Source organism: Squalius cephalus, assembly GCF_949319135.1.
Source record: "Squalius cephalus genome assembly, chromosome: 3".
NCBI classification, from domain to species: domain Eukaryota; kingdom Metazoa; phylum Chordata; class Actinopteri; order Cypriniformes; family Leuciscidae; genus Squalius; species Squalius cephalus.
The window spans coordinates 54315730-54340209 of record NC_137124.1 but is presented as its reverse complement, the minus strand read 5'-3'; the positions used below and the strand labels follow the sequence as shown (position 1 = coordinate 54340209).

Below are 24480 nucleotides of genomic sequence, written 5' to 3'. Positions count from 1 at the left end.
ATTTTGCATTTGACTGCATTCTTTTTAATTTCTGAATGTTTTCCTCAGCTGTTAGAACAGAATTTACAAGCTACGGCACTGATCACCGGTATAGAAGTTCACCCTGAAGTAGAAGTTCAACTTATTGATGACTCTGATGGTTCTGAGAACACTTGAAATGTGAAAAAAGGGTCTATTATATCTCAGGCTAATGGGAGGAAAGATTGGGTGTCAGTACCCTGATGGTGGCGCTGTGGAGCTCCTCTCTGACGCTGTTGAGCTGCTCCTGAAGAAAAGATCTCTCTTCTCTCGCCGTCAGCTCCTCTCGTGCCCTCTGGAGCCCACACGATTCCTGGAGTTAGACACACAATGGGTCATTCAAACGTTAGCACAAAAAACAGATTCTATGACACCTTGTTTTGATCATATTCGCCCCTCATGGCAGTGCTTCACATACAGTAAAGACCCTCATTAGTGCTGTTCACCTCTACTGACCTCTACCTTCAGCCTTCATGTGGCTATTGACCCACGCTGAGTCTTGCTTCTCGTAAGAAAAAAAGTACAAATAAAAGGAACAAGTTGTCGGAAATGAAATTTCAATTCATCCAGTCCCTTTATATACTGGTGCAAGAGCTGGCGAGGAGAGCAGGAGGATCAATAGTGTTTAGACAGCAGAGCAGATTTTCTAAGAGCCGAATCAATAGGAAGGAGAGAGGGAAAAATACCTTGGCTTTTCTTTGGGTGTTGCAGTAAATACGAACAAATCAGTGGCCTCAGGCTAAATGGATTGACTAGCCGTTTCCGACTCCTGTGCTGTAAATAAAGATCTATTGGGAAAGCTCTGCCCGGGTCCCTGAGAGGGGGGGGGGGGGGGGGGGGGGGGGAGACGCCACCATGCCGAAGCTGTCTCACACTCACCTGCACTTAACCTGCTTGAACACGCCGATCTGAGACACGAAGGAACGAATCGCCACATCCCTCTGACTAAATGTATTAAAGGGATTGTTCACCCAAAATTGAAAATTTGCTGTTGATTTACTCACCCTCAGGCCATCCAAAATCTAGGTGTCAGTTTTCCTCAGTAAAAAAGTAAAGAAGATTTTTAGCTGAAACCGTGGTCTTTGGTGATTCATATAATGCAAGTCAATGGCTACTGTCATTTTGAGAGTCAACAAACATATACAGGTAAAACAAAATCAATACCCATGGCTCCTGATGATACATTGAGGTCTTATTGAAATGATCAGTCTGTGCAAGAAACTTACAGGAAATACAGCCTCGGCAAACGGTTCACTACAGTCGCGAGCTTCCTGTCACATACTGACGATCGCAGAGGAAAGAATTCCTGTGTTATATTGTTCATCAAAATTGTACTTACTTGTACCTGGATGCAGCAACCTATATATGCGTGATCTCAATTGGAGAGATTGAATTTTCACAGATTCCCAACATTTGAGCTCCTGCGTATACGTCATTATGCGACAGGAAGCTCGCGCTCCAGACTATTGTGAACGCGGTCAGGACCATTTGCCGAGGCTATGGATTACAGGTAATAATTACAGGTAAATATGTTCAGTTTCTTGCACAGACCGATCGTTTCATTTCATAAGACCTCAATGTATTGTCAGGAGACATGGGTATTAATTTTGTTTTGCCTGTATGTTTTTTTGACTCTCAAAGTGATGGTAGCCATTGACTTGCATTATAAGAATCACCAAGGACGACGGTTTCAGCAAAACAAATCTTTACTGTTCTCCTAAAGAAAAAAAGAGTCACCTACATCTTGGATGGCCTAAGGGTGAGAAAATGAACAGTAAATGTTCATTTTGGGGTGAACAATCCCTTTAATCATGCGCTGTGGTGATTCTAACTAAACTCTTATCTTTAACTTTTGCCACCTTGATTAAAACTAACACATTAACCTTTATATATATATATGGACTTGGAAGCATTTTATCATGCCTTCAACATTTATTCTTGCTATTTTTCAAAGGCCTTGGCCATATGTATAGATTTGTTCTACCCTTGGCCCAGATCTAGACTATTCATCTTAAACTATGGAGAAAAAAAAAAATCCATCATAAAAATATAAAGTTTCTGCATCATTTTCACTCAGTGAACCATTTTACAATGACTCCTTATTTTCCAAGGACACAACATACTTGAGATATGAGACAAAAGTAAAAAAAAAAAAAAAAAATTCACAGTAATTATAACAAAATATTTTTATTGTAGTTTATTTACAATAAATTTTCTCAAGACACAACATGCTAGCTATGAAATGAGCTCCAATAAGCAAGATGAAGGGATTGGCCATTTTATTTAAATAAATAAATAAATAAATAAATAAATAAATAAATAAATAAATAAAAAGTTCCTTTCTTAATTCTGGCACATACTGTAATACTTAATTTAAGATGTAGTGAGAATTTGAAAAATAACTAAATAATATTTTTACAAAAATAAAATACATTTTATTTCATTCTAAAACAAATAATATAAAATAAAATCCTGTGCATATATATGTCCACTGTAGGATAGTGTTAGTGGGGAGTTAGTTAGCTAATTTCAGTGTGGTCTCAGACTTTCGGATGTCACTGTAAATGTATTTTAAATTTCCACACAGCACCTCAGAATGATAGTTCTCTCTCCATTTGTTGCCGTGAGGAGAGGAACCTTAATGAAGAGGTTGAACTTGGCCACCTCAGTGACTTTGGTCTAATTACTGACGAACACCACGGGCTAGCGAAGGCAAACTGTGCAGAAGTTCATGATATACGAGCGCGCTCCGCACTCCTCAGCCAAAACAAAAACATATCACAAAAGCCAAAGCAATAAAAGTACCGTCTCGCTCCGAAAGAAAACATTAATCAATAAAATGGAGAGAAATGTGGAAATAAAAGTATGAACTGTGCTATTGACCTTCCCAGCAGGACTGAGGGTGGACTCACTGACTTGCCCATATTTGGTCAGGTTACATGGATTAAGATGAGGTCGTCTTAAGTGTCATGATCAGACTATTCCATAAAGAGAATGTCTGAAACATTAAATAAAATAAAATTAGTGTTACATGGATTAAGATGAGGTATTCTTCTACAGTGTCAAGTTCAGCCCATTCCACAAAGAAAATGAGTGAGAATGTCTAAAACATCAAAACAAAACCAAAAATAAAAGCATGTTCGTGCACTGTTGGATACAGAGCCACTTTAATGAATTTAACTCTGTGGCAGCTGAGAGTGAAATGGGCTGATGCCGCAATATGGCTGTGTCCTATTTGCCAAGTTCGAGGGTCCTTAACAAACACTGGTACAGTGAAAAGTGCTCAAAATTTGGCTTTTGGTAAAGCAGTACTTCTAATTTCATGCCGTTATGTCCGCTATAACGAATTTAACTCTTTGGAGGCCGAGAAACCGCACTGCGAAATGGGCTGACGGTGCAATACGGCTGTGTGCATTGTCCTATTTGCCAAGTTCAAGGGTCCTTAACAAATACTGGTACAGTAAAAAGTGCTCAAAATTTGGCTTTTGGTAGAGCAGTACTTCTAATTTCATGGCCTTATGTCCGCTATGACAAATTTTACACTTTGGCGGCCAAGAAACCCTGCACTTCAAACTGGGCTTATTCCACAACAATGCTGTGTGCACTGTCCTAATTGCTAAGTTCAAGGGGCCATAAACAAAGACTGATACAGTAAAAAGTGCAAAAATTTGGCTTTTGGTAAAGCAGTACTTCTAATTTCAAGGCCTTATGTCCGCTATAACAAATTGAACTCTATGGTGGCCGAGAAACCGCGCTGCGAAATGGGCTGATGGTGCAATACGGCTGTGTGCACTGTCCTATTTGCCATGTTCAAGGGGCCATAAACAAAGACTGATACAGTAAAAAGTGCAAAAATTTGGCTTTTGGTAAATCAGTACTTCTAATTTCAAGGCCTTATGTCCGCTATAACAAATTGAACTCTATGGTGGCCGAGAAACCGCGCTACGAAATGGGCTGATGGTGCAATACGGCTGTGTGCACTGTCCTATTTGCCATGTTCAAGGGGCCATAAACAAAGACTGATACAGTAAAAAGTGCAAAAATTTGGCTTTTGGTAAATCAGTACTTCTAATTTCAAGGCCTTATGTCCGCTATAACAAATTGAACTCTATGGTGGCCGAGAAACCGCGCTACGAATTGGGCTGATGGTGCAATACGGCTGTGTGCACTGTCCTATTTGCTATGTTCAAGGAGCCATAAACAAAGACAGATACAGTAAAAAGTGCAAAAATTTGGCTTTTGGTAAAGCAGTACTTCTAATTTCAAGGCCTTATGTCCGCTTTAACGAATTTAACTCTGTGGCGGTCGAGAAACCGTGCCGCGAAATCAGCTGACGACGCAATACGGCTGTGTGCATTGTCCTATTTGCCAAGTTCAAGGAAAAAAAAAAAAAAAAAAGGCTGATACAATAAAAAGTGCTCAAAATGTGGCTCTTGGTATAGCGATACTTCTAAATTCATGCCCTTATGTGGCGTAATATGTGGCTCAGTGTGCATTGTCCCACAGCGTCATTTCAATGGTTCATATAAAAAGACTGGTACAGAAATAATTCTCAAAATTTGGATTTTGTAAGAGCAGTATGTCTAGTACGAGGCTGAATCCAGCTGTTTATTTGTTTGTTACTTATTGATGCGTGAACCTTCCCTGTATATAACACAATGCTTTCTAAAGTGCTCTGTGTCTATGGCGCTGCTCGCAATAAGCGCTGTTGGAATTGAATGAAGAAATTACAGGTGATGAAAGCACCTGTAAGGATGCACTAAATCTGACAAAGAGGCTTAATAAAGGGTGTATTGATCTTGTAAAATGCGATTTTTTAGAACATATTAATGTACCAATATTGTTTATTGGACGATGGGACAATACAAATATACTGCCTTAACAAAATCCAAATTTTGACAATTTTTTTAAAGCACCATTTTTTTTAATGAATTATTACACTATTATGGACCCTTGAACTTCGTTAATAGGCCACCACAGAGAATGCGTTTAAGGGGACATGAGGCCTTTATATAAAAAGAAGGAAATCTAACAAAATCATGTGCATACAATAGTTTCTCATGAGCATGCAAAAAGTTTCTTGTTTTTTTGCAAAGGTCCCTTTAGAGCAGGGGTGTCCTGGAGGGCCACTGTCCTGCAGAGTTTAGCTCTAGTCTGCCTCAACACCCCTACTTGGAAGTTTCTAGAATGCCTAAGACCTTGATTATCTGGTTCAGGTGAGTTTAATTGGGGTTGGAGCTAAACTCTGCAGGACAGTGGCCCTCCAGGAGCAGGATTGGACATCCCTGCTTTAGAGGCTCTGTAGCACGACAGTGTTAGTGAACAATTTAAATATTGAGAGTGTGAATTATTATAATTTTTTAAATCCACATTGCAAAAAATGCTCGTGGCAGAAAAAACAACACCATTATGAAATTAAGCTGTGTGTCATTCTATAGCACCAAGTACAAAGTTGAAGAATTCAACTTTCCCGGGCTGAAATGAATGCGGAACATGGTAAGATTTTTTTTGTGTGTTAATGAACAGAATGCAGGAAGAGGCTGTGCTTGTAAGCTTAAGGTCTTTTTTGACTTTGTGAAGTGTCATTTGGTTTAGGATGCGTTTGCATATTCACTGCTGATATATTCTGCTGCAAAGGTCAGTGTAGATTGGGCTGTGACTGCGGCTGCTGGAGGAGCAGAGGGACATCACAGTTCAGCCAAATGTCCTCTCAAGAACATTACCTTAATGATACCATTCCTCACACACTAGCAGAGGGAAAGAGAAAGAAATGAGTCAAAAAGGACATTCTTTGACCCAGATTCCTTGATTGGAGAGAGGTGTTTAAAAGCACACTTTCAAAGTCTGGCTTAACAAACTAGGAAAGTTGAACTTTTTTGAGTAAAAAAAGAAGAAGACAAGTTTGACCTAAAACTCATTTGGACAAAAAAACAACAACAACAACAAAAAACATACAATGTTCACTGCGGGTACATATTCAGGATATATATTAGTTTAGCAACGGCTTCATTATATGTTTATTAGTGTTGCTTGCTAAACCAAACCACTATTTCACGGCTCTCTGTACTATTTAATTCTGATTCGTCGATCCTAGAATTCTGTGGTTTTACTGTATATTTTGTGATGGTATATTTGACCGCGGCTCATGTCAACCAGATTCCTAAATAAATAAATAATAAATAATAAATTGTAATAGATTGTTTAACTTTCCTGCACCATTTTGTGCTATGGACTTTAATGATAGTCAGGGTTATTATCGCTAAAACCAAAACATTAAAGAGCATTATCATTACTTGAAATAAAATAAAACATTACCTGAAATAAAAATTCTCATTTTCATTTAGTTCAAATTGAAGTACTAAAACATCTAAAACTAAATAAACTAAAAATATATAGACATATAAAAAAATACTAATACAAATGACAAAACACAGTGTTAATTACTTTTATATCAACTATTATTCATGGAATGTATGAATCTAGCTTTTTACATTTTTATTTTTCATTTTAGTTTGCTTCATTTTAATGTTTTTTTTTTTTTTAGTCTTTGTAATTTTACTTCAACTTCAAGCTTTTTTTTTTTTTTTTTTGTAATGTTTTAAGATTAGATTTTATTTCAGATTTATTTCAAAATTATTTGTAATTATTAGTTTTAGTTAACAATAAAAACACTGTTTTGAAGTCTAGCTCAGATTTAAAGTGATCTTTTCTAATAAAAAAAAATAATCAAATTGTGAATAACATGATCTCTTTGCTTTGGTAACCCTCTTCTAAAACATCCTGTGCACTTTACTGTCACTTTCGGTTGGATAAAATCATAAAAGTTAATGCTTGACAGATTTGTATGGTCTATCAGACACTTTTTGAAACACAGAAGCACATTGGAGACAATGATTTCATCTAAACAGTCCTCACTGTGAGGTCCGTCTGCAGATGTTTCTTGAGTCTGTACAGTAGCTTGTGTCCAGAGGCACTGCAGCCGCCCCGGGCCGTTCTCTAAGTGGTCTTTACTTTGAAAACACAGGTGGTCTCCGGGGGCCAGGATGAGTGGCTCTCCCAGCCCCACACAACACTTTGAATAATAAATCCATACATCATAAGGACATGTCAGAGCTTGATTCACGGCGGTAAAGCGCTGAGGTATTAGCTTTAATAACACAGGCTTGAGTCAGGCACTTGCTCTTTCCTGACAAATACGGGCAAATCAATTAATTCCACTGACATTCCAGCCGAAAGCACACAATATAAATTCCACGTGGCCGCGACTTTCGTGTTTTTTGTTTTCGGAAGAAGGGGCGAATGTGTGAGTCATTTCTTACTTTTATGCCCTCATTTGTGAAATATTCCACCACCTTCCACATTTGTTTTTGTTGAGAACTTTCTCGTAAAAGGTTACAGGATCTGGAGCGCAGGAGAAAGACAAGTAGCTCCAGCTGAAGCTCTCTGTTATCAGAAGGCGTAAGGTGCTTTATTCTCTCGCTGTTGATATTCTCCACATAATGATGGATAGAAGCATCAGCCTGGCCTATCAATCCCTGGAGAGTTATGCAGCTTCGAGGGTAAAACATACCTCAGAATCTGAGCGCTAGTGCTAATGGTGGTAGTAAGGAATCATGGGAGTCAGTGAAAACACTGAAGGATGACCATTATAGTGACAGGAGAACAGAAAACCCCTAGAATCTTCTGAAATAGACTCATTGTTCTGACGTCACCAGCTCAGGTCATACACTACCATTCAAAAGATTGGTGTCGGTTTTGAAAGAAGCCCCTTGTGCTGCAAGGCTGCTTTTTTATCATAAATAATGTCAACAAATAATACTAATATTGTGTAATATTATACAAATTTAAATGAAATGTTTAATATTTTAATATTAATATGCAATTTACTCTTGTGATGGCAAAGCTGAATTTTTAGCATCATTACTTCAGTCTTCAGTGTCACATGATCCTCCAGAAATCATTCTAATATGCTGCAGCCCGTTTCCTGAAATCTTCTTAACGCTACGTCGTTCTTAAGTTACAGTACATCTTAAGCTGTACCTTATCGTTAATACGTGTTTCCCAAAACGTTCTTAGTTAAGTATACCTTCTGTAAGTCATACGTTCGTAAGGTTGGTCTGGACCACTCATAGCTTTACCTTATCACTGTTGCAGGTCTATATGAATATAATTCTGAAGTTTTAATACACCCAGACAGTGTTCAATTAGGCGAATTCAAGTGTTTTCATGCAAAGAATAAAACTGTCATTACACTGATTGTTGTTAGATTTTTAATTATATTATCCAAAGGTACATCAGCTGGCAAACCATTAAAGGCTTAATAGTCTATTTAAAGGGAATGATTGTGGTGGGGAGTTTGCTCAAACTATGGCAGCGATCCAGCGAATAGTTGTTCTAAAAGACGGTGCTGTCCGCGGAGCGCTTTCAGTGAAAGCGTAGGCTACTGTCAGTTAAGTCCTATTCGGACGCTGACTGTCTCTCATGGGCTCGTCCGGTATTTTAAACATTTACAGGGGTAAGTCGGTGATTTTATTGGCGTCCGAATCCATAATATCAGTGTTTTTTCTCACCCAACCCGTGTAAAAATCCCTGGCCAAATTAGTACCTACTGTTTTTTGACAAACAGGTCGTGTGGTAATTTAATTGCCGTCTGAATCCACATCTCTGAGTTTACAAGAAGAGATTCAAAATTCACTGTTTGGATCCTTTTTGATCACTGCCGAGCACCGTACGTAAGATGTAAACTTTTATTACTGAAATGCTGGAAAGTATTTACAAGAACAATATTTCATCGCAGCTCCACCTCAGCGAACAAAAATGGGAAAGAGAAGAAAGCACGTAAAAATTTGAAATGGTTATTATGGCAGCAATACAATTTTAAAATATGTAGGCTAGGCTATTATAGTTTGGATTATTTTTTTTATCCTAATAATTGCAATTTCAATTAAAGCTGCAAGCAGCGATGAAAGGGCCCTCGCACCCCTGCCACCGCCACCCGGCGCCTTTAGGAAATGCTTTAAGATTACACTCACCAAATTTGAAGAGGATCAAATCAAAACTGTAGGAGGAGTTTGTTAAAGTACAACATCAGGAAATGGCAAAAACTGCCCAAAATCTGAGAGGAAGTTCAAAATAGCTCACTTCCTGTTGTGTTTAGGGCTACGCTCCAAGAGACTTTTTTGTAGGTATTGGGTCTTTACATGTATGTACCAAATTTCATACCTGTACGTGAAACGTCGAGCCCGGGCAAAATGTAGGGGCAATAAGTAAGCCATTTTGCCCCACCCAATTTTGAAAACCACATCACACGTAAATTTTCACCACTTCTGAAGCGTGTGCAAAGTTTCATGAGTTTTCGAGCATGTTTAGGCCCTCTAAAAAGCGATTCACTTTGGAGAAGAAGAAGAAGAAGAAGAAGAATAAACGGAGCAAAAACAATAGGGTCCTCTCACCATCGGTGCTCGGGCCCTAACTATTTCTGAAGTGCTTCTTTTATAAAGAACACCGCTTTCTCACATAATGCAGTGAAACAGTCCCTGCACGAGAGAATAATTGATTCTCGAGCCATCATTATCAACAGATTCAGCAGCATCGCCACGGACAGCGCCGGGTAACGTCACACGTAAGAAGGTATAATCTTAAGCAGCTTTCTAAGGTATGGTTCGGGGAACACGCCTAGAAATGGTATACCTTTAGTTAAGTTATACCTTACGAGTCTTCGTAGCGCGCTAAGAGACAACGTTATCCGGAAACGCAGCCCTGGTTTGCTTCTAAATTATTATTGGTACTCTGCTCAATTATTAATAATGGTTCTTTATTATTTTCAATGTTCAAAACACTTGTGCAGCTTAATATTTTATTGGAAACCATGATACATTTTTCCAGGGTTCTTTGATTAATAGAAAGTTTAAAAGAACATAATTTATTCGTTGTTAATGATACTTTATAATAAATGTCCATTCGTTAACATTAGTTACAATGAAAAATATTCTAACACATTTATTAATCTTTGTTCATGTTAATTCCATAGGTAAAAAGTAATTAATTGCAGAATTGTCATTCTATTCCTTTAATGCATTAACTAATGTTAACTAATGGAATGTTATTGGTGTTACTCAGTTTCACTTGAGTCGTGCTGCAATTCACACAATGTGTTGAAGCATTTCTGTCACTGTTACTGTGAATCATTATCATTTCCTTCATTGTAATCACAATAGGCTAGATTGTGTTTGCTTTAACCTGATGTTAACCTTTCCAATACGTCAATTTCCAATCTATCTGGATGAGCCGAATGCGGTCTCTTCTGTTCAGCTGATCAGCCATCTCTGCACCAGCTACTAGTGACCATAAATGTCCAGCTTGGACCACCATGTAAAACCATTAACCATCTGTATTTGTTTTCCAGCATTGTCACCCTTTGAATTGTGCCTCTCGATCCGCTGTCCACTGATACACATAAATATTGTCTTATCACTCTCGTCATCATCATCATTTTTTCCCAATACTCTCAGAGACAGGGAAATTCTGAGGCAATTACAGAAGTGACAAGTGAAATGGGAACAAGAAGCACTAGAAAGGGAGGGTTGCCATGGAAACCATGCAAGGAGATCAGATTACATGCGCATTGGTCAGGTGAACCACCAGCCTTAGTGCATACAGAGGCCTGGCAGCACACGACAGACCAAAGGGCACTTAACCTCAATCACTGCGCACAATCCTCAGCCAATCAGGCTGGATGTAATTGCTATTTTTGTCCAAAGGTCAGCTGGTTGTGTGCATCTGGGGCTGTGGAACACACAGTACACTTTCCACCCAAACCATGGATAAAACTGATGGCATTTGCAAGGAGGTACATCTTGCAATATCAGGGGTGTTTCCTCCGAGGATGAGAAAGGGGTGTCTCCTCAAAAAACTGGATGAGAAAGTAATAATAATAATAATAATTTATAATAATAATAAATAAAACAACGCAAATATTACAAAATGCGACATTACAAAGTGTAAAAGTCACTCGTTTTTATAAAGTAACACTGTCCAATACCGACACCCGCAGGTAGCGGGAATTTTCAACAGAGCCCCCAAAGCGAGCGGAGAGTTTGGACCGTTCATAAAGACCCGCCCCCTTTAGTTACTGTTGCTATGTCCGACAAGCCGTGCCACTCTCACGCCACACAACATGTTCTCACGCAGTGAAAAATACATCGCGGAGCAAAGAGGACACTGACAACACACTGAGAGACAGGACAGAGCAGGTTACTTTTACTGTATATGAAACAAAGTCTCAACTTTCAAATTTGGTCCTTTTTTAAAGAAATGTAAATACTACCATTTTGAGGCTCTTTAATGTGTCTGACAGATCGCTTCAGAGCCTCAGTTAAATCTGCTCGTGAACCGATCATCTCTTCCTTCTAGTTAATTTATAGCATCAAATTAACATGAATGAACATCAGAAGGAACGTTCTTTCAACCATGGAAAGATGTCAGTACACACCGTTTTTTAAGTTCAAATCCACCGACGTGAATCTACTAACTCTGCTGGCTGCTTTGTCTGACAAAATGGCTGATTATGATCGGTCAGATCGCCTTTCAATCAAACTCCCTGTGAAGGGTGAACTGAGAATAGGTGTGTTCGACATCGGCTGTGGCTGGATGTAACCGATCGGCGAGAGTTGCCGCGTGCAGGCGGGGAGGAGTGAAGTCGGACACTTTCTGGTTTCCGTAGTGACCACTCACGAGGTGTTTGCATACTTTACCACAGCTGAAGTGAAATAAATGCAATATTTGCCAAATACACAGATGTTTCAGAGACATTTTCATTCAATACTTTATGTACTGCTTCATACAGCGTCTGTTTGAACAAGAATAAAGTTCAACATAAGCCTATAGCTACTATAAGTGGAGACAACATTTTTTAATGTTTTATTTTGATAAACATGACACAATATAACATCGTGACCACATGAAAAGAGTGTTTACTGTTATAAAAAACTGATTTGTTAGCTTTAGTGGAACTAAAGGTGTGAGAATAAACACGAAACACACGTGATCGTTGTCATGCGGTGAATCCGGCATGTGTCGTAATCAGAGCTTGTGCAGCCGCTCCGGAGAAGCTGCGCTGGCTGAGTTCTCCGGCTACTCTCGAATCGCTCTCTCGCGGTACTTTGATGGCATACGTCATAGTCACGTGGCGTCGGCGCTGTATCAAGTCAGACAAAATTTCTAACCGGCATGCACTGTAGGGCTGTTGGAACGAATTCCGAAATTCGAATATAATTCGAATATTAAAAAAATCAGTACTATTCGAATGCTGAAGTTCCTATTCGAATATTGCTTTTTTTATGTACATTTTAAAATTTAAAACAATTATGCAATCTTGCCTTTCTCGCGCGCATGTGAAAATGAAATGCTTTTGTTTCGTCAGATGAACAATAACGTTTTGGAATCGTAACACAATTGTGCACGTTATCCACGCTGTATCATAACAATACTGTCAAAAATCGCGGAGAGCAATGTCTGCACGGAAACGGAGATCACCACTCCTGACAATTTGAGAAGCGATGTGTTGAAGGTGTTTGGATTTCAAACCCTAAATGGGAAAACTGACAACGTTACACCCTGACAAGCTAGGCGATCTGTCCTAGGAACCGCCGCTAAAACAGGCAAGAATTATTCTTTTCTGCCTCTCTCCTCATCACGGGGCTTAACTGTTACCAGCTGTCCGCCAAGTAAGATAATGTATAGCGAGGCGGTTGTTATAGCGAATAACAACCCCGACAGGCTGAACTTATTACACGGCTACCTACAAAATAAATAAATAATTTTACACAAAACATTGATTTAAAAAGGAGTTTATTGATTTAAAAACGATTGTATTGCTTCCGCTAAAGAAAATAGTCCGTTCCGCGTCCATAGCAACGCGCTGTTTTTCATGGCAACGATGCGTCATGATTCATATAATAATAGGATACATTTGAGCATTTAATATTCGAATATTATTCAAATATTAAATAAAATAAGGAATGGAATTCGAATAGTATTATAGAGGAAGATTGACAGCCCTAATGCACTGCTTCAAGTCAGCCGCCGATCGGTCTGCGCAGAGCTGCATGAAGTCGAACAAGCCAGAGAATGTCTAATAGGAAGAGAATTGGCACTCTCTGGTTACTTCTGGTTTCTGGACTGGCTGCAGTAACACGTCTCTGTCCATGCGGGGGCGCTCGCAGGCGAGTGCAGAATGAATGGAGGTCTATGACGCTATACCCATCAAAATCCACTTTTCTCAAGATATAATTTTTTGTCTAGTAATTTGAATGTTGTATTCGAAAGGAGATGCAAAGAAATTACACATTGCTGGGTGTTAGATTTAGATTAGTTAGATTAGTCACTTATTTGCTTTAAAAAGTCTTTTAAAATGTCAATGACGTCATACACATCGTATGACCAGAGATACTGCTTTACGGCAATCCTTCAGTCACTTTGGTGCTTTCGCGCTCTGCACCTTCTTTTCTCTCGAGGCATCGACAACACAGCTGACACAGGTAAATACACGTGCTAGAAGAGTTTTTGTTTTGTTTGTTTCTGGTCCCGCTTCGGATGCCACGATGCCATCAAGCGGTATCTCTGGTCGTAATCAGTCCTTCACTGACCAATCAGCGTTCATTAGCAGAATGCTAGCGTGTTATGAGCATCAACAACTCAACCTGTAAGAAATCGAAAGGACATAAGTACTCGTTCATTCAATTTTCGACCAATAACCCATGTTGAACTTGCAAAACCTACAATAAAATCTGAGATTTCTCAACGGCAATCGGGTGAAAGAGACAAATTTAGCCGTCTAGCCCCATAGACTCCCATTCAGTCTGCACTAGCCCGCGATCATCTCCAGTGGAATTCTAATGGAACTGCAACCAAGATCGATACAATGGGGCTAATAGGAAGTGCCAAGGCTCTCCGTAGACGGGCTCTGAACAAGCCTAATGAATAGGAGAAAATCACGTGAGAGGAGGCAATGCCTCCATCGCGAAATGATTGGATATGATTGGTTCACGCGATAAATCCCGCCTCTTGATTCATTTGTGCGTTCTCGAATCGGCCTGAAAGGGATAGTTCACCCAAAAATAATTCCATAATTTACTCCCCTCAAGCCATCCTAGGATGTATATTATATATATAGTTATATTAAAAAATACCCTGGCTCTTCCAAGCTTTATAATGCGAGCGAGTAGAACCTGAGTTTTTGAAGCTCCAAAAAGCACATCCATCCATCATAAGTGATATTTGTATTAGTAAATCTTGAAGTTTGATGGTTTGATGTCTCTTTTACCCAGCAGAGAGGAAAATCTTCCCATTTACATTATCTACACATTTACATGCTTCATTCCAGCCCTGATGTTATTTAATCAAGATTTAATTTCATTTAATCTAGAGCAATCTCCATTTAATCAAGCACAGCTAAATGTGAGACGCATGTGCTAATCAGGCAGAAGAGCGAGCGGTTAGAGTTCAGGCATTCATTAGCACCGCTATTAACACGTCACCTCAGAGTGTTTTGCAAACATCTTCAAACCGGTGCGATTGTCTATTCACCGTGAAACGTTTGTATACGTGCATTTCAATAAGACACCTTAAAAAGGCTCGTGTCTCATTTACAAGCCTCCTGTTATTATTCTGTTTCATTTTAAAAACTTGTTCTGACTAGAATGTGTGACAAACACCTTAAAGGTGACAGCAAAGACATTAAACCCCCAGGACGAGCGTCTCCGCGCCACTGGCAAATTACCACTGATTAGCATTGATTTGAAAACAAAAACCACAGCGTGACACAAATCAAAAGTGCAGTCAATGTTGATGCATAAGTGATATGGCAAATCTCAAAATAGCTCAATAAATATGTCGGAAAGTTACGAACGAGAAAGACGGAGGGCGAGAGAGGGGAAAAAAAATCAGAGTGAAGCAATTACAGATCTAATCAGAGCTTTCTGCATGAAGGTACGGCTCTCCTATCTCCCTCCCATTTGCATCATAACACAGCGTGCAATATTAATTTCCGAGTTTACTGCTTATTGGAAGTGCAAAGTATGAAAAGCCATTAAGGCTGCAAATGGGAAAGCAATTTGCTGTCACACGGATTCGGCTCTATTCGGCTCTTGTTAACCATTTGGAATTAGAGTCATTTGGCGAGAGGCATTCTACAGCAGTCCACTAAAATAAGTAATTATGCTTGCCTTCTCTCTCCCTCCATCTCCCCGCCTCTCGCTCTTTCATTTGCGCGGGCGAGGAAAGCGGGATGGGTGGATGAGGTTGAAGGGCGTTAGGGGTGAGTAAGTGGATGCAGAGGCAATTAAAGTTGGTAGCTATCTGTTTGGCTAATGCAGGCACACACACACACACATTGTATAATGCTCGTACACTGCCTGAGGGCCAGGAGGAAAGAGGGAGAACAGATGCTGGGCGGCCATCTCCTTTTACTGCCAGTGTAACTCTTAATCTAATCTCACGCGCTCGAGAACGGCGCGCCTCATTTCAGCCCTCCGTGTTTCACGCGCCAAATCACGACTGTGTGCGTTCTTATTGCGAAGCGCCTTGAAGGTAAAAATCACTCGTAATGATTCACGCTGGGACTTGGAGAACCTCTTCAGCTACAAATGATTTCCGTCTTACAAACATCTCATCAACAGTCAAGCTTTTCCTGCTGAAAAGATCAGCTTAGGCAGCATGCATTTTGACGACTGTAATTTCAGCAAGTGGGACGTGATCAACATCTTTTGTTGGTCCAAGAGCAACATTCATGTCTAAGAAAAATAGACCTAAACACTAAATACCCCTATTACTAGGTAAACCCTAGCAACCTTTAAGAACAACTTAGCAACCATATGGTGACATCCTGGCAACAATCAGCAACAAAGAATAGGAATCGTAAGTCTGCGATCACTGCAAATTGAGCCACTCTGAATAATGAGCTAAATTATCAAACTGAATTGTGAGCTGCTTGCGTGTAAAAGTTCATAGTGAAGCTTCACTCGGAAAAGCAAAGCATATAATTATTTAATTAAAGGGGCTATATGTAAGATAGCTTTCATGTATTAATAGCTTTTTTAATTGCCAATATGTGAACAGCTTGTAATGAAACTTAAAAAATGAGTGCGAGCACAAGCTGGCTGCAGTTCATCTAGCGGCCACTGGTGTCACTGATAACAAGGGTTTCTGAATTCTACAGGTCTATTCAGCCACTTTAAATAAGCCTTTGCGATTTGATAATCGCACTAAGGGTACGATCACATGACAACGATATACTTAGAATGTAGAAGTTTTTCCTTTGAGTTTTCCGCATACAGACGACACCATTGTCAAAACAATCCCCATTCACATAGATCCGCAAAAACGACTAAAAACGCTGTATTCTGCTGCCAGGCCATTAGATGGCGATGAAACGCTATAGACTGAACACGTAATACGCATGTGCATGACGTCATCGTCTTCAGAGATTTGTTTTCAAAAACTTGTACTCTGAAACCCGTTTTCAAAAGTTTGCATTTTCAGGCACCCACGTGTAAACGAACGGACAAAATAAATAAAAAGTTCTACGTTTTTAGTTGAAACAGCCCCTAAGAAATATCACAATTTTGGATTTATTTTGATTAATCGTGCAGCTCATACAAAGTAATGAATTGCAGTTCAGTGAGTGAGTCAGACTAACTGAGAAACTGATTCATAAGTGTTTCTTATTCACTAAAAAGACAAATCTCGAGAATCAGAAATAACTGGTCATGCTGTATGATTCACTAACAAGAACCAGCTCATAAGAGTCATTTGCTCTACACAGAATACTAATGTAGGGAACACTTTCAGAGTGTTTTAGTACATTTTATACATTGGCGGAAGAACAAATGTTCAAGAACAACTCACTGAACCAAAGGTCATGAAATTCATTCAGTTGCAGAGTATTGATATAAAAATTTAATTTGTCTTGCTGGTTAGGCTAGTTTAGATGACAAGTGGGAAAACAAGTATCCAATGCTAGAGAAAGAAACATAGGAAACATTCCCAATCCTTTCCTTTCAAGCTACACGTTCGAACCTGTTCAGGCGAGCCCTTGTGCCGCCCAGCATGACTCTGTTTCAACCACAACCCCATGCGGCTGCATTCAGTCCCACTCCATCTTACAGAGACAGAGAGAGAGAGAGAGAGAAATTTATGAAGCCCCTGGTCCTCAGGTCTGTAGAGGTGTTTTATGGTAGGACCTGCAGGACCTATTAAGGCAGTGCGGATCTCTCCTATCCGAGCGCGGGTATCGATCGACAGCAGCACCAGGCCCGGGCCTGCCAGCCTAGTTAAAGCCCTGCGTATATGTGTGTGTGTGTGTGTGTGTGTGTGTGTGTGTGACAGTACGCAGTAGGAAATGAAAATGGGGTCTTGGTGTGTAATGATCTGTGTGTGAATAAAATGAGCAGACTGGAGAGACAAAAAGGAAGATAAATTAAATTATCCCTCTGTTCCTGCAGGAGCTGCACTGCAATCGCCCATGCTTAGCTGCTTCACCGAGGATATGTTTGGGAGGAGGAAATGAAAGGAAGGCAGATGGGGAGAAAATGGTAAGGATGTGAGAAAGGAGTTGAGGAGACGTGTTGAGAAAGACACACTTATCGGTAAGCTTTGTTACCAAACCTCGTGAGTTGACATAGGCAGCTTCCCTCTAAGACAGCATAACCTAATTCAAATGGAACTTCATAAGTGACTGATGTGGAATGGTCTGAATAAGCAGCAACGCCACACATTGTACACAAAGTGCATGGGAGACTCAAAAGAAGCATGATAGGTTTTGGAACAGCGCAATACACTTGAATCCCATTTACTTTAGAGGGGACACATCTGCACGCATCTAAAAGATCAACATGAGCACGAGAAAATGGCATGTCTACATCAACATCTTTAAAAATAGTTGCCATGATATCTTAATCATATTTATGATACTACACCAGCTAACATGTCATAATTCCAAAGTTTAATTTAATTCCATCAGGAGCTGAATGATGGCTGGTTGACAAAAGCTGCAGTCTTTTAATATTGCTGTTTATTATTTTTCATTATTGCATATAGCAGTAGTCTATACCACAGTAGTTATGTTGCCTTCATTATGTGCACGTCATATCTACCACATGGAAACTTTGAATTCTTAATAATATTCGAGTTGTTGAGTTGGAAGCGAGTCAAGGGTATCGGTATTATAGACGGCGGGAGGCATATATACAGCAGGGGCATAAAAGAAGATATTTTGAGAAATTTCTCAGTGTTTTTTGTACATACAATGGAAGTAAATGATCACCAAACTGTTTGGTTACCAACAATCTTCAAAATATCTTTTGTGTTTATCGCAAAAGAAAGTAATTCAGGTTTGGAATGACATGAGGGTGAGTAAATGATGACATAATTTTCATTTTTGGTTGAAGTTTGAGGTTTTGTGGATGACAGGGCACAAGTTTAAAGTTTATTTAAAGCAAATTACTCACTTTTTGTGGTGTTTTATGCAAATATTTATAATATTTATGCACATCTTCCAATGTGCAACTTTGACCACTTCTGTTAATTGCCACGTTGACAGTTATTTGTCAATGCCAATAATCAAAATTACCACATATCAGCTGATATATTAGCCTGTTGCATACCATTGCACCATGTTATGGTAATACCATAGTACCACCATTTTTTGAATAGGCATTGTGGATACTACAAAACTTTACACTGAGCCTCATAACCTACAGCAGCTGGGACAAAGCAAATACATACATGCGAGAGAGAGAGAGAGAGAGAGAGAGAGAGAGAGAGAGAGAGAGAGAGAGAGAGAGAGAGAGAGAGAGAGAGAGAGAGGACGGAAGAGCTTTTGGGGGCTAGTAGTGAGGGGGGGGGGGGGGGGGGAGGGTGTCTTATAGTGGTCCTATAGGTCCAGACCCCCCTGAACCTCACCCCCACCCCCAGCTTCTTTCTCTATCCCCTGCTCTAATTAATGCACACCTCGCACATCATTAAGACGTTTGCTGTAGAATTAATAGAAAGACAGATTAAAAATAAATTAAGAAAAATGCGTTGGAGAATGCCTGCACGCACTTCATAAATCACCCGGGCAAAGGCAGGCGCTGGCTCCCTATAATTAACTGCAGACTATTTATTTTATCCTGACGGTATAAATTAGAATTCAGACACACAGATTATATTAGGGGTGTCTGTCATGCGGAACTGCAGCGAGATGTGCGGAATATTTTAAGGATACAAAGAGGAGAGTGGAGAAGAGAAATGAGAAAGAAAAAAAAAAGGGGGATGGTAAAATTTTTCCTCTGCACTCTGCAAAGAAACATATTTTTAGTTTTACAAAAAGATACTACCAAAATAATTGCATGAATAAATAAAAAAATAAAAAAAATAAAAAATAAAAATAAAAAAATTATATATATATATATATATATATATATATATATATATATATATATATATATATAGTACATGCTGAATCACAGAACTGACTTTTCAACCGATAACTGGCAGATCAAATGTGTTTAAAGGTGTGGTCACATTTACCATTGCTCAGGGAATTTTCACCGGCGAAATCTTCATACTATTGACAATAGAAATTTTATTGCATGTTATATTTCGCTGAAATTTCGCTAATAAGATCATATCCTAACGCTTGCACATTTGCAGTCCAACACAGCAACATTGGCTAAACCAATTACATATGGAGGGAGTATTTGAAAACAATCATCATTTTTGCAATTATGTTTGGTAATGATAGTCCATTATTGTGGTGCAGTTAAAAAGCATGGACTTTTAGTTTGTATCTCCTTGTTTTGCATGTGTTCAGCTTCCTTAGTGATTTTTTCGATGGTTACTGTTTATGTTCTTCACCTGTGTCTTGTTTGGTTGCTCGTTTGCTCTAGTACTGTATATATTGCACTGTGTTTCTGTCTTGAGTTCTCGGTTATTTGGCTTTGTTTAGATTTGCCTGCTTGAGTTGTCTTTATTTATTAAAACTGCTTTCATAATGACATAATCAAGTTATAATGGTAAACTAAAACTAAAACCTTTTTTCATCTAGATGCCAAATATTACTCATTTTCATTTAATTTAACTTGATGTACTAAAATAACTAAAATTAAGGCTGTGTCCGAAATTGTCCCCTATATTCTCATTAACTACTACCTACATTAGTCTACTAATACAGTTCACACTAGGGAGTGAATGAAAATGACTAAGTGAATTTGGACACTGAGTGCACCAGAAGGGCTGTGGGTTTTGCATAGTTTGTGCATGCAAGTAAGTAAACCTCGTTCTGTTTAATAATTATTTGAAACTTAGCAAACTGGCTACTCCAATAGTTAGATGAAAAGATTTATCTTGGACTCTGTCATGGCAACTATGTATAAACCTTAATTAAACAATTTAATAACTGATTAAAAAGGAATTTATACCTGTATATTACAACGTAGCCACATTGGACCAGTGGTTTGGAAAATGGATGGATGAATGATTCAGCTGTGGGCGTCATCTTCTGGCGAGACGTGAGAATTAATTCGCCACGACCCTCACTGTGCATTATGGGTATTCTCTAGCTGCTGAGCATACAACAGTTGTACACTCATTCACGCAGTGCATTGTGGGATTAAATGAGAGCACTCAATAACGTCCACTATGGTTTCAGACACCGCTACAAATGGCTGTCCCCTCAAATAGAGCCCTATTTAAGGGTATTTTGGAGAATTCGGACACTGCTTGAAAATGAAACAAAAAATGAATAAAAACTAAACAGGAATATCTAAAACAAAAACTCATAATGACAAAAATGACAAAACTAAAATGTAATGTAATTAAAATGTAAGATACAAAAATAAAAACTAATTCAAAGTATTAAAGGTAGGGTAGGTCAGAATTGTCTAAAAAAACTTTTATTCAAATTTGTTTAAACTGTCTTTATATACCAATACATAATTAAAATGCAAGTACTCTGAAATAGAGAGTATAAAAAATTTAGTGACTCTAGTGTATTTAATCTTCAATAAACACAGCTCATTAATTCCATTCACTCCCACCTAAAAACGGGTGCGCAACTGCGCGCACGTGGGCAGAGCCAGTAATAGCGGCGGTAGTCATGGCGACGGAGAGTGACAGTCGCGCAAGCCAATCACTTGTTTCGTCCCAGTAGGAATTAATGAGCTGTGTTTTTTGAAGATTAAATACACTATAGTCACTCAATTTTTATACTCTCTTTTTCAAAGTACTTACATTTTAATTATGTATTGGTATATAAAGACAGTTTAAGCCAATTTGAAAAAAAGTTCTTTAGACAATTCTTACCTACCCAACCTTTAATAACAACTATAGAGTATCTCAATGATACTAAAATAACACGGGCTCCGCCCATTGTGAAATCGAACGGGTCCATAATCCTCCACATCTGAATATTAAACACTAAGGGCAAGATTTACTAAATAGGGCAAATTAGCGCAAGAGCGCAATCCCTTAAAAACGCCAATGAGAGTGGAAAGTTCTGTGCGTGATCTACTGACGACGCGCACATTAATGAACAGAGGCAGTCGGAACATTTTCATAATGACCAACACAATCTACCAAGAGCAGCACAAATTAGCGTCTTGTTTAAGACATGCTTTTTAGGGCTGTAAATAGTGTTGCAAATACCAGTAAACTGACTAGCGCAAACCTTAGTAAATCATGTTGTGTGATTCATGTAAAAACTCTCCTCCCATAAATTTTGCGTGTGAAAGGGAAACTCCCACAACTGCATATGCAATAAGGTCAGCCGCAAAAATAACCCTGTCCTCACCTTTTTAGCGCTAATTTTTCACTGCGTGTCTTTAGTAAATCCTGAAAATAGTTTTTAAACGCCAAAAGAGGATTTGCGTTGGAGCAAGCTGTTAGTAAATCTGGCCCTAAATATGTTCTGATTGGCAATGATTTAAATTTTCACTTCCGGTGAGGACAAACTTGCAGCTGGAAACCTATCCTGTTGTGTCTGGTTAGAGCATGACATGAGCGCCAATTTCTCGTTTTTGATGATTCTGAGCAGCTCAGTCGATCAACAGGTCAGAGTCACATCCACTAGTACTGAAGCCACAAATACCCTTGACAGCCCGACCCATTTATGAGCCCTCCCTCTATGTTTATGAATGTTTGTGTGCATCAAAGATACTTTCGCCCTCGTTCGCTGCCATAAACGTGCAAAGAGGAAAGGATCCTTCTCAGGAAGCAAGACACGTCCGCAGCGGCCTCTTCATGAAAGAGAAGTAAAGACACAGGCTCCTGTCCTCCTCGTTCACATTCCCCCGCTCTGCCGGTGCATTAAGTCAGTCCACTGAAGACAGGTATCTTAAAACAAACCCCGCCGCTCTCATAATCAATGACAAAAACAGACGCACCGGACCAAAGGCTTTTTACTCACACATTTTCTTCTAAGGACACAAAAAAGTATTTTTCCTCCATCTTTATCATTGGTCGAGGCCTTATGGAGAGGATAATGCATTTGGTCCCTGTCGCGTCACAGCCCTCACAAAGCTCAGCGGCAATTTCAGGCTTCCATCCCATTTTTGCATTTAGTCCCTTTAGTCCTGCACCGTAGAGACTTGATACGGGGTGTACAAATACACAAGCAAGCCAAAAACTGACAAAAACAGTCACAATGTAGTCATAAAAAGGATCGTACTGTGAAAAAAAAAAAAAAAACAGTATGATCCGATACATCAAGCTCATTTCTCCAGACTCCAATGCAGATGGTTGTTCTCCTCTCCCTCCTCCAAGCCAGGAGAGAGTACATCAGTCTGGAGGAAATAAATACACACTTATTACATTCTACGTGCTGCATACATTCACCTCCATAATGTATTGCAACGTTCGGTGTGGTGCATGCTGGGGTGAAAAATGAGAATGCAGAAGCACTGCAGAAAGAAAAAAAAAGGATGTTTAGTGAGACTGAGCTTGGTTGCTACACACTACGGTAACAAATTTGACTTTACTATGGTAATGAGGGAGTGCATAATGATGCACATTTTTTTTAGATGTGCATAAAAAAAATAGCATTGGTTTTATTCGCGCAACCAGACGTGACTTATTTTTCGGACCTAGATTGCTTAAAATGTCCGCGATTTGGGTTTGTTTAGATATTGACGTGCCTCTAGAATTCTCATTCATTCTATGTACACATATTTTGTATTGATTTTACTGTTCTTTGTAGATCCCGCCTTCTCGCTAACCACAATTGGTCGATTAGGTACAATGCCTGACGCTATTGGTCAAACTACTTTTCAATCATTATGTCTTCAGCAAATATGCCCATATTAACATTATAGCTTTCACACTGTCGTGTCCCAGAATTTGTCCCATTCGCCAAAATGAAAATGCCTCACTCAAGCTGTATGTGTGGAAAAAAAACGCGAGACAGGTTCAGGTAGAGTAGCGAATGGCTGTCTCCATACACTGCCCAAATGAAAAGGTAAATTCACACAAGAATTCCTGCGCTTTCATCCCGGTGCGTCTCAGTGGCCAAAAAAAGAGAAGATACAAACCATTTAGAAGCACAAAACATTAGCTAAGTTTGTGAGCTAAATTAAACACTAGTTAACGTTACATTAACGTACATTAGTTAACGTTAACGTAACATTTTACAATAAGGTTCCCATAATGTATTAACTAACATGAACTAACCATGAGCAATACATTTGTTACTGTATTTGTTCATCTTTGTTAATGTTAGTTAATACAAATAAAGCTGTTCATTGTTTGTTCATGTTAGATCACAGTGCATAAACTAATGTTAAAAAGATTTTTTTAAGTTTTAGTAAATGTTGAAATTAATACGAACAAAGATTAATAAATGCTGTATAAGTGCAGTTCATTATTAGTTCATGCTAACTAATGTAGTTAACTAATGTTAACTAATGAACCTTGTTGTAAACTGTTACCATTTTTTTTGTTATAAATGTATAAATAGAAAATAATGTCAATTTATGCATATACCAATACATTTTTACCAAGTTGCATATTTATGCCTAGTTTAATGATTGCTAATGCATCAAATAACGTATTAATTAATGCTAACAATTTCAGTTTCCTCTTACTTTGAAAAGCACAACATGGTCACCCAGTAGTTTTATTCATTTTCATAGAGTCTGGCTATCTTTCACTGTGCTGTACCATCAATAGTATATAGTTGATAAAGAAACTATGATTCTCAGAGTGCGAAGCTGTCCACAGTCGCAACCACATAAGCTACACGGCTCACACGCAAGCCAATCACACATCTGTCCTGCAACCGTCAAACCCCCTGCACAGCGTCCCGGCAGTTCTGCCTGCAAACAGTAGGTGTCTCTCTTTCACTGTGCATGGCCCTCATCCACCGCCGGCCCCCTCCCCTGCCTCAAAAACCCCATCTCCACATAATATATACACCATCATTTGAAAATG

The 24480-nt window shown here is 39.1% G+C and overlaps 1 protein-coding gene across 1 annotated transcript in view; it reads right to left on the bottom strand.

Moving 5' to 3' along the window:
* Positions 1 to 24480, bottom strand: part of pmfbp1 (polyamine modulated factor 1 binding protein 1) — a 212449-nt gene that overhangs the window by 65088 nt on the left and 122881 nt on the right. The window contains exon 8 of the mRNA XM_079865493.1: positions 218 to 331. Within this exon, the coding sequence (XP_079721619.1) occupies positions 218 to 331 (114 nt within the window). The remainder of the gene's footprint in view (positions 1 to 217; positions 332 to 24480) is intronic.